The sequence below is a fragment of the Balaenoptera acutorostrata genome, chromosome 14 (genome assembly GCF_949987535.1).
Source record: "Balaenoptera acutorostrata chromosome 14, mBalAcu1.1, whole genome shotgun sequence".
In the NCBI taxonomy this organism is placed as follows: Eukaryota; Metazoa; Chordata; class Mammalia; order Artiodactyla; family Balaenopteridae; genus Balaenoptera; species Balaenoptera acutorostrata.
Window position 1 is genome coordinate 8,546,469 of NC_080077.1, and position 12,276 is coordinate 8,558,744.

At 45.4% G+C, this 12,276-nt stretch overlaps 1 protein-coding gene across 2 annotated transcripts in view; it reads right to left on the reverse strand.

Moving 5' to 3' along the window:
• FNDC1 (fibronectin type III domain containing 1) overlaps positions 1-12,276 on the reverse strand; it is a 98,193-nt gene that overhangs the window by 70,330 nt on the left and 15,587 nt on the right. The window contains exon 2 of one of the 2 annotated variants that reach the window (XM_057528113.1): positions 1,581-1,775. The exons of the other annotated variant lie outside the window; for it this stretch is intronic. Within the exon in view, the coding sequence (XP_057384096.1) occupies positions 1,581-1,775 (195 nt within the window). The remainder of the gene's footprint in view (positions 1-1,580; positions 1,776-12,276) is intronic. 2 annotated transcript variants of the gene reach the window in all.

A 12,276-nucleotide genomic window follows, 5' to 3' on the forward strand; every position in this document is an offset into this window, starting at 1 on the left:
CGAAAAGCAAAACTCTAGTAGTGCTGGTTTTCCTCCAAATGAACTATTATCTTATGAAAGGTAAGTGAAGGTGCCAATTCCTGGAAGAGATGAAAGTCTGTGGGCATTTGAGGGCATGAAGTGTTGGAGAGGTAAGAGCTCTGTCAAAGGCAATAACGTTAATTGCATTGCTCAAAGTGAGGAGTGTTCCTTTCACAAAACTTCAGTTCTCAAAGCCAGAGGCCCAGGGGCGCCACACATCTGGGACCCCTGCTATGCTCAAGACTGGTCCGCCTTCTGTCTGACCACGGCAGGGCCTGGTGGCATTGAGGGTTTGGCACGACCTGCCGGACTAACTGGGAAATGCTCTAGGTTCAGACAAAAAGCAAAACCAGGCTTCGCCAGGCACTTTCTCTCTTCGCTCTGAGCTTATTCGTATTTCAAAGAAATTTCATCAACGTTGTCTCTGATTCTGTTCAGTTAACTCATCAGAAAGATGCCGGGGAGACGCTCTCAGTCTGCAGTGAGTTCTAGGGCTTTCTCTCTGCATGTTTTTCTTCTCTGCAGCAACCCTAACAACCCAAGGCTTGAGCAAGCAAATGTGACGCTGCTCGTGCCTTTGGTGGGACAGAAACTCCAATTAACCTCACGGTAGGACTCTGTGGGGCCCTAGTGACGTGGAGGAGATTCAGATCCAGTGAAACGTACGTTTTGCTGGAACCAGGAAGATGGGAATCTGTTCCTCTTTGTCTCCCCTCTGTGCGCTTTCTGCTCTGCTGCCCAGAAAGCTTAATATCACAGTGCAGGAGGCAGAGAAGGAGTCAGTGTACTGGATGGTGACCAGGAAACTAAGAAGCCACGAGCAGGTTCTGATCCACTGAAGGAAGGCAGCAGGACGCTAACGTGGCCGGCGGGGAACCTGGTTGTCACAGATGCTGACTTCTGTTACTTCCTAGGATCCATCTTAAGGTTGGACCATGAGATGACTGTAGAATAAACAGAGTTTCAGGCCAGTGGGACCAAAAAAGCAGAAGATAGAGCTTCCACTGGAGGCAGCTCAAAGCCTGAGTTCAAAACCACCTACACCTGCGCTTATAAAAGAATATATTTAGGCAAAATGCTAAATCCCCCAAACTTCCAGAATCAAATCTAATGGCGAGAAATGTTATATCTTTGAAGCACATGTGGCAAAGCATGACACATCACACACCCCTACAGGGACATATTACTTGAGTAATCCCTAATTATAAAATGGTTTACCAATTAGAAATCTCAAGATCAGGCTACAGACTTGTCCAGTTGTCAAGTTCCTATGAGATAAAAAAGGGTCGACGTACTTTCCAAAAGCACATCCAGAAACTAAAAATTGTTTCCTACGTCAATTTGGAGAGAGATCCAGGAACGCTGGACTTCAAATGCAGGTTGGGGAAGCCCATGGGCAAGATGAAGGCTGTTGCTTAATAGCCTCTTGACCTTGGCTGTCCATCCCCAAAGAACCACTGGGTACCATTTTTGTCCCACAAATAGTCACCCTGAGAATGGAAGGAGAATGTAGGTGTACAGTTAGTTCTGACCGGGAACAAGACCAGAGCGTCACTTACCCACATCCTCAATAAGGAAGGAGTGTGTCTCCGCATTCACCTTGATGTATTTAAGACTTTTCAGTGACTTCCCATAGGCAATGTTGTAATGCTCCACGGGTCTACTGGTAGCATCTTTGGGTGGGTCCCACGTGACTTTCAGGCCCATTTTAGTGGACAGCAGTTTCACATGCCTTGGCTTCAGTGGGTGGTCAGCTATGCAAACAGCGCAACTATCAACTCATGGGAAGGGCAGATTGGGAAAATGAATTTTTTCCAATGTTCTCTGACATGGTTAGCAAAAGAGCAAATGACTTTCAATCTGTCTGACCCTGAAGACTTGAAGTACCGTCACATTTGGACATCATTACAGTGCGACAGCAAAACAGACATACCAAACCCACAAGCTTTTATGTATTTCAGGGAACTGTGGGTGGTAAATTTAAACCAAAAGTAAGACAAATCAAAATAAACTCTAGGCGTTCTCCAGCTTGATCGTGTTGCCTTGCTAGTGCAAGATTAACGAAATAGTAATTTGACATATTCTCCAGAAGCATTCATGTATTAAATAACTTCTTAGGATTTTGCATGGTACAGCTGGACAATCTTTCAAACAACTCTGAGAAGAATAACATAAAACTCTCATGATCAGGAAGAATTTCCATTGTATCCAAAGTGAGATAACAGAATCATTCATTTCCACAAAGAAAACAAACCAAGATCAACACCTTGAAAGAGAGGTAACCCGCTGGTTTTATCTGCATGTAGCTAATTTAAATGTTTTCATATTTTGTCCCAGAAGAGGAAGGACAAATTATTAAGAAGCACATGTTTATCTCCAGTTACGAAGTTCCAAAAGAGTGTTCTTGATTTTCAAAAATAACCAAAATGAAACATAACATTTTGTCAAACAAAATATCTCAGCTCATAATGTAACCGATATTGCAATGCAACATAATATAAACAGATGCTAATATTCACGCAACAGTCAATTCTGGGGCAAATCTGGATCTGAAACTGATTATTCAATGATGCAAGGCATTCTCAGGGGGGGGCAAAGTAATCTTAAAAACCCAGAAACATTTAAACTTAGTAACATTAAGAAAAATGAATTTAGACTCTCATAGAAGAAGAAAGGGAAAACGGAGTGTTTCGTGATAACATATAGATTGGTTAGTATGTGACTGTAACATGAATGAAGATTCTGAACAAAATAAGTATGGCTGATTCTAACGTATATCACTTATTCTTCCCAAAATTACCCTGCTGCCTCAGGAGTAAAGATGATAAAAGTAGAGAACTCCTGGGACCCCCACTAAAGAAGTTCAAGGAATGAAAAAACAGAGTATGAATATAATAATTTTCGAGGCACTAGAGAAAGAATGTCCACTTTGGAGACAAAAACACAGTGTCAGAAGATGAGCACGGACCAGACCCCAGAAAGCATTCCTTCCCCAATGTCAGAGGTGAGGGTCCTGTAAACCCGAGATGGGAGAAATCACAGAGAAGAAACTTAACACCATCGGGGAAATTTTGAGTTGAGGAGACAATAAAGATAGCACACTAGTGAGTTTCTGGATATTTAAGATTAGCAATCATGGCGACTCTGCCATAATTTTCACTGACCCTTCCTCGCCTACGGGAAACTTTTCAGGATTTACTTTGTCTGAGGACCGGGGCTCCCTTTCCTCAGTTTCCTTTATTTCTCCCAAGGCTTCACTACAAAAACCTCCCCTCCTTCTCTACCACGTGTTTGGCCCTTTCTAGTTGCAATCCCCATTTCCCACAATAGCAGAAATCATTCCCAGGAATCCAATATTTCACCCTGACCAAAATATCGGTGGAAACAAAGCAAGGACTCCAACACCACGAAAGGATGTTCATGGTTAGGTGATTCTCCTAAGGAAGAAAACAAATGAATGAATAAGTGAATAATGCTTTTCTTTACAGTTCAATTCCAAACCTCCCTTCAGACAGATGGTCTGAAATGTGAGACTTGCGAAGCCCTAACACCATCACATTTTCCTCTGGGTGCGAGTGATTCAATCAGTACACAATGGCCTCGGTCTGAAGATGATTTATATTCATTACTGACATCTGAAAAGAGGAACAATCTATAAATATGCTCATTGTTCATTCCTGCTCTGCCTTACATCTGTCCTTGGACACAGCATGGAATAATTTCTAAGTCACATGAGAATCGCAGTCAAATGGTTGCATCAGCCCAGCATAGGGGGACATTCAAAACCTCAAGGAGCTCCAATAAGATGAGGAAAGTAAAGAAGAACAAGAGGCAAATCCCCCTGGGTCGCCAAAACCTAATGCACATCATTGCATTCCGCTTACCCCATCAGTTTCCAAGTGTGTCCATGCATGAGTTTGTTTGTTCTCCTCTTGCCAATGATCAAGTACCATCAATGTGTCTCAACGCGATAACTGCCTGCATCAGCATTTGCGCACTAAGAAAAAGGCCATATGGTGTAAAACAACTCTAAAGTATAAAAATGGGAGAGGGAAATGGACAGGAAAAGAGGGCTTATTGAGTGCCTACCACCCGCCACCCTCTGCCCTGAAACTTACACTGCAATAGGTGCTCTTAACACACACAACCTGGGAGGTGTTATTTACTCCCTCCATATGGCAGATGAAGAAAGCAAGGCCTGGAACAGAGAGGTTAGGAGAACTGCCCAGAGTCACACAGCTGTGTGGAACAGGGGTGGAACCAAATGCAAATCCTGCTGTGTCCAACTCCAAAACCAGGCTCTTCCCACAGCTCACAGACCCTCGGACTCTGTCCCTGCTCATAAATGACCAATGACCACACTCATGGAAAATTAATTTAGGAAGCCACTAGTATCCTAAAACCAATTGTGAGGCCTCCAGCTGTGTTTATCATTTGCTCCACCATCTATCCCACCTCCCCAAACCGTCTTCCCCTCAGGGGGGTACTCTGCCTTCCCCTACAGTCAACTTGCCTCCTGCTGCCTGTGTTCACCCTCTCCTCTCCCTGGAAGGAATGGAGTAAGTGAACAATATTTGCATTCTTATAACAAAATCTTAGGCCAAAGGAACAACTTTCTAATGGTGACATTTTAGGCCTTGGAGAGTTACCTGATAAAGGTCGTTTTTGAACACGAAGACCTTTGGGGACCCTGAAATCATCCCTTAGAGGCAGCCTCAGGGTCAGTCTGCTTGGAAAATCAGTCCTGAATTTAAGATTCTCCAAAGGCTTCAGACCAATGTACCATTCCCCCACCCAACTCCCCAACACACACAAATTGGGCCAAGTAGACAAAATACTACAGTGACTTAAGCGACATTTTCATTCCCTGGATTCTCATCAACTTTGATATTTAAACTTGATTTCATTGTTGATGCTGCCTAGTCAACATCACCCATGCCTCAGAAAGACCTGGACGAAAAGAAGAACAGGAGGGCTAAGTGAAAGGAAATCTGGGGTCATTCCAGGCCTACCCCTCACCCCCCAAGTGCCTGAGCTCTGAGAGTATTCATCAAACCAGCCTCTATCTAAGGAAGAACCGTTCTAGGCAGGTACAGATCAGTGTGCATGAACTTGGATTACTTGACAGAAGACTTATTCTTGGGGCTAGAAACATGGCAATTTGTTCTATTCCTGATCATCGTTTTGTAGGTCTCATGACTTCATTCCTTAAATGTGAAGTAGAGACATAAGGAGTGTGAAATTGGTTTCAGGGTCTGCAGGCTGCATTCTGGGTTCCAGATCAGCATTCTGGTAGCATAAAGTTGATACATGACATACACTGGCTCCTTATTTATTTTTAAGTGTTCTTAGAAACTTAGAACAGACCCTCCTGTCTGCTAGATAAATGAAGCACAGAACCCTCTTGTAATAGTTTTCAGTATTCTCATCTGATGAAGATGATACAAGGGTATACTCTTTAAAGCCATGTATGCCCTGAACAGCTTCTCCAAAGAGAAGAAGGACACACCCAAAGTTAACAGAACAGGAATCACATGACCCAATACAGGGGATGTTGGGGGAGGGCACCTCACAGAGTGTGTGTGACAGGTTAGGGTTGTGACAAGCTGTTTTTCCATCTCCACAGAAGGCAAAATGAGGACGTGAGCTCAAGCTGCACCCTAAGGGATTTCAGAGGAAACAAAAAGAATTTCCTGTCCGTGTCCTTCCCCATCACCCCCCATTCGAGGCTATCTTTGATGGAGACAGATGGTAAGGTGCTCGAGACAGAAGCAGCAGCCAGCAGAGTCTGCTATGACTCGAGCAATTTCATACCATGACAGAGTCATCCCACAGTTCATACCAGTAAACCTCATCCAGATTCAAGAATGTTTTACCAGGTACTGAGTGGCAAAATGGTATTTTGATGATATTTCAGATACCTGGTAATTGCCAAGCTAGACATCTCCGTGCCATGGCTCCCATGAGACCTCTATTGGTCCATTTGAGAATGAAAAATAAGGGACAGTCAGCACCCAGAGTTCTTACTTTGGTCTAAGCTCCAAACTCCAGGTCTCATTCAAGAGGGCCCTAGCAGGCCAATTTGGTTGAAGGGTCCAAGTATGGCTCCACATCTGTTCAAGGATGGATTTCAAGATTCCAAGGGCTCTGCAATGTCGGTCCTCAGAGAGTCCACAGAGTGGCCTCAAGGGATTCTCCAGGGCTGACGAAAGTCCTCGGGAAGGCTGGGTCCAGAGCTAGGTCCCACGGCCGGCCTGGTCTGCCCAACATCTACAGGGCTCATTTATCATAGAGAACAGGGCACAATCCCTCACCTGTCCCTTCCCCACCTCCCCACTCTGGCACCTCTCTGGGCATCGGATACTGACCACACACTCAGAACTCACTTAAATGGCTAATGGATTGAAGAGAAAGACGTTAGGATGGTTTAGACTAATGAGGTCAACCGAGGGTCCCCAACCCAAACACCTCCAAGGACCAGGAAGATGAAGCAAATAAGCGAAGACATATTAAGGAATGTACACTCTGACCAAAGGCACAATTTACTTTCTGGCAGCTGTTGACCAAAAGGAATTCAGGATCCAGATTGTCCAATATTCTGGGGATTTTTTTCTAAGAAGCTAGAAATCCTGATTTTTGTGTGAAGTCTCCCAATTTTATACTAATTCACTTAAGTTTTAAGAAACACTATATGAAGAAACACACACACACACACACCAGCTGGCCAGACTCAGTCCACTGGCAGCCAGCTGGTGACCTCTACCTTAACTCCAGAAGAAACCGTTTAGTTGCTGATCCTGACAACTTCCCAGTGTCCTGTGTGAATGCTGAGACTCCCGTGGGAGTCTGGTCCATCAGTAAGAGCGCCAGGTCAAGGTGCATGCTAAAGTCTGGAGAAGAATCAGTACTAACCCAGCCCCTGAAAGCTTGAGGTACAGATCTGTTCAAGGACTCATTTCCCACCTCCAGAATTCCCTCTCTCTCCCAAGAGACCCAAAAGCTGTGAAAAAAACTTGCCTAGGCTCCAAGGAAGTAAGGAGGACCCATCTCAGGATGCGTCTAGGGAGGGGAGTGTGAGGTGCTACCTAGGCTTCAACTACTCGTACAGTCAATGACTTCCACATGCCCAGCTCTGCCCTAACCATCCCAGACGGAGAGTTCCTACTGCCTATTTGATAGGCCCACGTGAGTTCCAAACTGAGCGTGTTGAAAATGAAACTCTTTGTTCAGACTCACCACCCACCCTTAAGGGTACACACCTATCCGCAACAGCCGAAAATAAATACGTTCCTAGAAAGGGAGCTCTGTCAAGGGCTACTTCTCAGATTAAGAGAAGGAAAGTTCAGAATCCATTCATACAATGAATCAAGGATAAAAGTGATCCAAAAAAATGACACAATCCATGGGGAAATCCTGCTTAAGACTGTGATTCAGAATAGTAACTGGATCTTTCTGGATCCAAAGTGTTGTGTTTGTTTGTTTGTTTTGTTTTGTTCTACTTTTAAAAAATATCCTCCAGTTACTTCATTACATTCTCCAGACAGGCAAAAAGAGAAGGGAAGGGAGATGGATGGCAGACGTGAGGGAGAAGTTGTGAGACCACCATTAACCCGCCTGTGTGCTTCCTCTGTACCTGCTCCATCACAGCTTTCCAAGTTGACTGACTTTAGTCAAATCCGCTACACCAAAGCGTTGGCACACAGAGTTCAACGAATATCAGAGGAATGAATGAATACTTTGAGCTGGATTTACGGTCAACCTACCATCTAGAAACAGAACAGTAGCTGACAAACAAGCTCAAATCCTTTCATTCCTGTGACTGCACTGGACAGAGCAACCCCTCACAGAATCACCTAGACAAGGAGGCTACCCCCCAGCTGAGGTAGGAAAATCCACCGATAACATGGTAATTGGTAGAACCCAATATTTTCTGAGACAATAACTGACGCAGTCATTACAAGAAAAATAAATATTTCTTCTTCGAGTTTTCTACTGCATACTTACTGAGGGAAATGACTCAAACGATAGTTTGATTTGACTTGAAAATTAAATATGAAAAAGAGATTTGTATCTCAAAACTCACAGTCATATTGTACTACACAATTTACAGACTGACGTTAAATAGCAACGATGGACAACGATGAAAAAGGGCCTGTATGTTTCTCCTGAGCTGATAAATAACAAATCACATACAATTTTATCTCACCTGACTAAACGTGTGAAGGAGCTTTTCCGGGATTTGAAGGGTAGGGGACAAAAGTGGTCCTTACGAACACTTGAGCTCAACCAATTTGGGAAAGTAGATAAAGGAGTCAGAAATCAAACTATCAGGTTTATTACTGAGGAGGCTGCACTGGAGAAGGTGGGTCTAACGTGTTACCTTCATCGTGCCTCCTGTGCCCCCTCCCGTCCCCCCTCCCGCCTCTAATTCTGGGTGGACACAGCTGAGCCTGCAGAGCAGACCAGCTCAGGACCACTGCCTCACAGGTTGGGTGCGAGCAACAGGCCTGGGCCTCCCCCCAGCGCTCCCCATGGGTAGGCAGGATTGGAGCCGAATGCAGCCTTCCTACAGCAAAGCAGGCTCCAAGAGGACACCTGTGTGCCTGTCTCTTCTAATTCGTGAATGCCACCGAGTAGAGAAAGTAGACCAGTGGAGACTGGGCTCTCACCACTCACCCCTCCAATCAGCACGCCTCAAGGAGGGAAGGGAGCAGGATGAGGACAGAGGCCAAAGCAAACATCAAGGGAGGACAATGGAAGTCCCGGAGCACCCCCGGAAGCTTGCTCCCTCACCCCACTGGGCATGACCTCAACCTGAGGTCAAGTGTGACTGCCTCTTCAGAGCGAGGGTCAGGACCACTTGCCCCCCCTTCAGAGCCTCCCCCAGTACTAATCGTAGGTGGGGACTGCCCCCCCCCCGGGTCCCCAAAAACCTCTGAAATGAGGAAGGCTCATTCTTTAACCAAGTCCAAAGCCAAGCTGACCTCTAGCCTGAAAATCCACTTCTGGCCTTTCCTATTTCAATCCCAAATTTTGCCCACCTCATGGTGCCCAAAATAGCCCACGGGATTTCAGCAACGAGATGAAATGACAGAATAAAGATACTCTGAAAATATAATACTAGCAACATAAAAAAGTCCCCGTTTCAATTTGTCTCTCCTATTACAAAAGTCCCAGGGAAAAGGTAAAGTCCAAGAGTGAAGGCTTCTCAGCCTCACAGCTTAAATAAAATAGAAAGATTTGAAGTCCAGATTGCTTTATTCCCTTACTTCTTATCCTGTTTAGCCTCAGCCAGAAGAGATTCATTCAAATGCCCAGAGGGGGTCAGGGTTCTCTCAGAACTGCAATCTCTGCCATCTTTCACTGGAATTGGTGTCGATTCTTCAGGATTCCCTGGACTAAAATTAATTGAATCCAAAGTCTCTCAGCTCCCTACATTCCTAAAGAGTCCTAATAAGACCCTAAAATCTCTGCAAGGCAGAGAACCAAAAATGTGCTGTGTGAAGGACACATATTATTTTTCTCTACCCAGTGAAGCCTCCCCCAATTCTCTGGTAACAGACCTCTCTGGTCCTGTGACCCAGCCAGCCCCCAAAACTTCACAGGAATTGTTCTCATTGGAGCTGGACCCTGAGCACTGCCTTTGCTTTCGGTTGGAATTGTGGGTGACCAGTTCTTGCTGTCACACGGCGAAGAGACCAGAGATGGAGAGAAAGAGTCTGGGCATCCTTAAGACCAGCTCAACCCCTGCCCTTCCCAATGTACGGTTCCACAAGCCATGAATTCTGGAATTTAAATTAGTTCAAGTTGGGTTTTCGCCACTTGCAGTCAGAACCTAATGGATTAAGAGCCTATTAATCAAAATCTTCTATGGAAGTCAAAAATAACTTTTTTGAAGCTACCCCAGCAGCCAGTACATTTGGTCACAAAAGGCTGCCAGTGCAGACACACCCAAAGAAATTAAGGCAAATACCAGCCAGGGATGGCTGCCATTCTTAGCTGAGGGTGCCCTGTAGCCCACCCAGTCTGGCAGTGGAGGCCAAGGAGCAGGAGAGGACAACCTTGGTTAAGGAGAAAACCCCCAAAGGAATGTTAAAAGCTTTGGAAATAAACTGGTCCCTTAAAACCCAAAAATGCTAAAATTATTTCTTAAGTATATCAAGGATTGCTCTTTAATGCAAAAAAGACTTCATGTTTGTGTAAGTCTCTCTCCTGCTTCTTTGTCTGAAATTCAAGTTTGACTTTCCACTGAAAACCGCCAAATACTTCCCAGACTCTGAAATGAAGAAAACACAGATCTCAGTGTAACCACAAATGTTTGACCAAAAATCCAATCGGTACGCCAAAAAAGGTTAGGACGTACTGAAATTGCAGTGTAGCTTGGGGGAGGAAGCAATGTGATCTACAAATCTGACTATGATTCCGAGGAAAGCTGGAAAAATTCAACAATTATCCATAAGATACCAGACAGCACAGGACTCTCCAGAAATGCAGAAACAACCAGATGGTTGGCAACATGTGGGCAAAACACTGAAATGACTGCTTTTTAACTAATTTTTCAAATAGATGCTGGAATTCTATTTGCCAAATAGTTACGACCCTTCCCTTCAAACAAAAGGGGAGGGGGGAAGTGCGTGGTGTTTTGCAACTGTGCGAAGTAAAACTGATACTAGTAACATTTACAGGTGGCTGATTGAGTTTTCCACCTGGAAATCTGGGGTTGGGTAGACAGAGTCAGAGGATGAAAATAATGGCCTGGCTCCTCTTCTGATACTTCACGCTAGGCATGGGGTTCAATCAAAGTGTTCCCCACGGCTGGCATGGTTCTTTAGGTATAACTGCATAAAAAATGAAACCAAGCTCTAGATCTCTGGGGTCTTTAAACGTAAAAAACACTCCAGGGAGCTGAAAGAGCTTTGCAGACAGAACCTCTGACCCCACCACGGGGATCCACACAGTGCCGGCCTCACGCAGAGAGAAGCACCAAGGCAAGCAGATGTTCCGGGTCCCTCGGGAGATCAAGGGTAGCCAGGGCTCTCCGGACTTTAACCCTGGTTCACATCCCTCAAAACCCAGTCAATTTCTCCAGGTTAATGGTGACTTACTGGATTCTACATTCTACCCCATGCCCCCAAATATGGCAAATATGTCCTGTCGTATTTACCTGGTAAGGGTGTATGTGAGTAGAGAAGCTAGAAGATTCCAAATGGCCCAGGCAGCTCTTGTGTGTGGCTGGAGCATCAGTCCGGGTTTCCTGATGACCAGAGGGGCCAGCCGGGCCCTGGGTGCAACTGCACTCCTGCGCACCTCGCCAGCAGCCTCTGCTAAACCCGAATTCCCTGCAAGGTCCCTGGCCCCTCGGGATTTCCCAGTATTTTGATGACAACAGAGCATCATTTTATTCAGACGAAAAGGCCAAATTCATATGCATACCTGCCACTGTGCTTATAAGGGCGCTGGATGGTCACTGAATACAATTGTGAATCACATTTTGTCTCCATCAGCTCAAAGAAGCCAAATGGTGAAGCCATCCAAATCTCAGAATTCGAGCCGCTGGCTAGTCTTTAAGTAGAGTTTGTCTGAGTCCATTTCCATCCTCTCTCGCTGGCAGCACCACTGCACCCACATCCAGCTCTGCGCAAGCACCCTCCCCCTTGCGCCAGCTTCAGGCAGCCTCGTGTCATGGGCTGAGCTGATCCCCACACTTGGCTTCGGGAAACTACTCCCCTTGGGGGCTGCACACAAGCTGGTCAAGCCTGAGGCCACCAGGCACTCCTGTGGGCACATGGAGACTTCCCAAGGGAAGAGCCCAATGCCACATGGGCAGCGCTTTCTCCTTTGTCCCCTTCTCCACAGGAGATGGCCCCCAGCTTCCCACCCAAGGCCACTTGCACCCTCAACACAGCCACAGTCCCTTGATGCTGGTAAACAACGCTGTCATTCCAACACTCTCACGTCACCTCAAGGGTTAACAGCTCCCGATGGACAAAGTTTGCTTAGAATGTTCTAGATTCTAGGCTGTGTGTTTGTATTTGGGGGGATACTGGGGTGAAGAGTGGAAGCCAGAATACTTGCTAATATAGTTTAACCTCATTTTATTCCCCTTCATTATCTTCTTTCTTTCTTCTCTCCTGACCCCCAGCACCTTGGGAAAGATCTACAAAGCAGAAAAACACAAAAATGGACCAAAAAATGAAGCAGCAAAGAATTCTGTTTCAAAACAAACAGCAAGTGGCAAAGCCAAAATCAAATTCT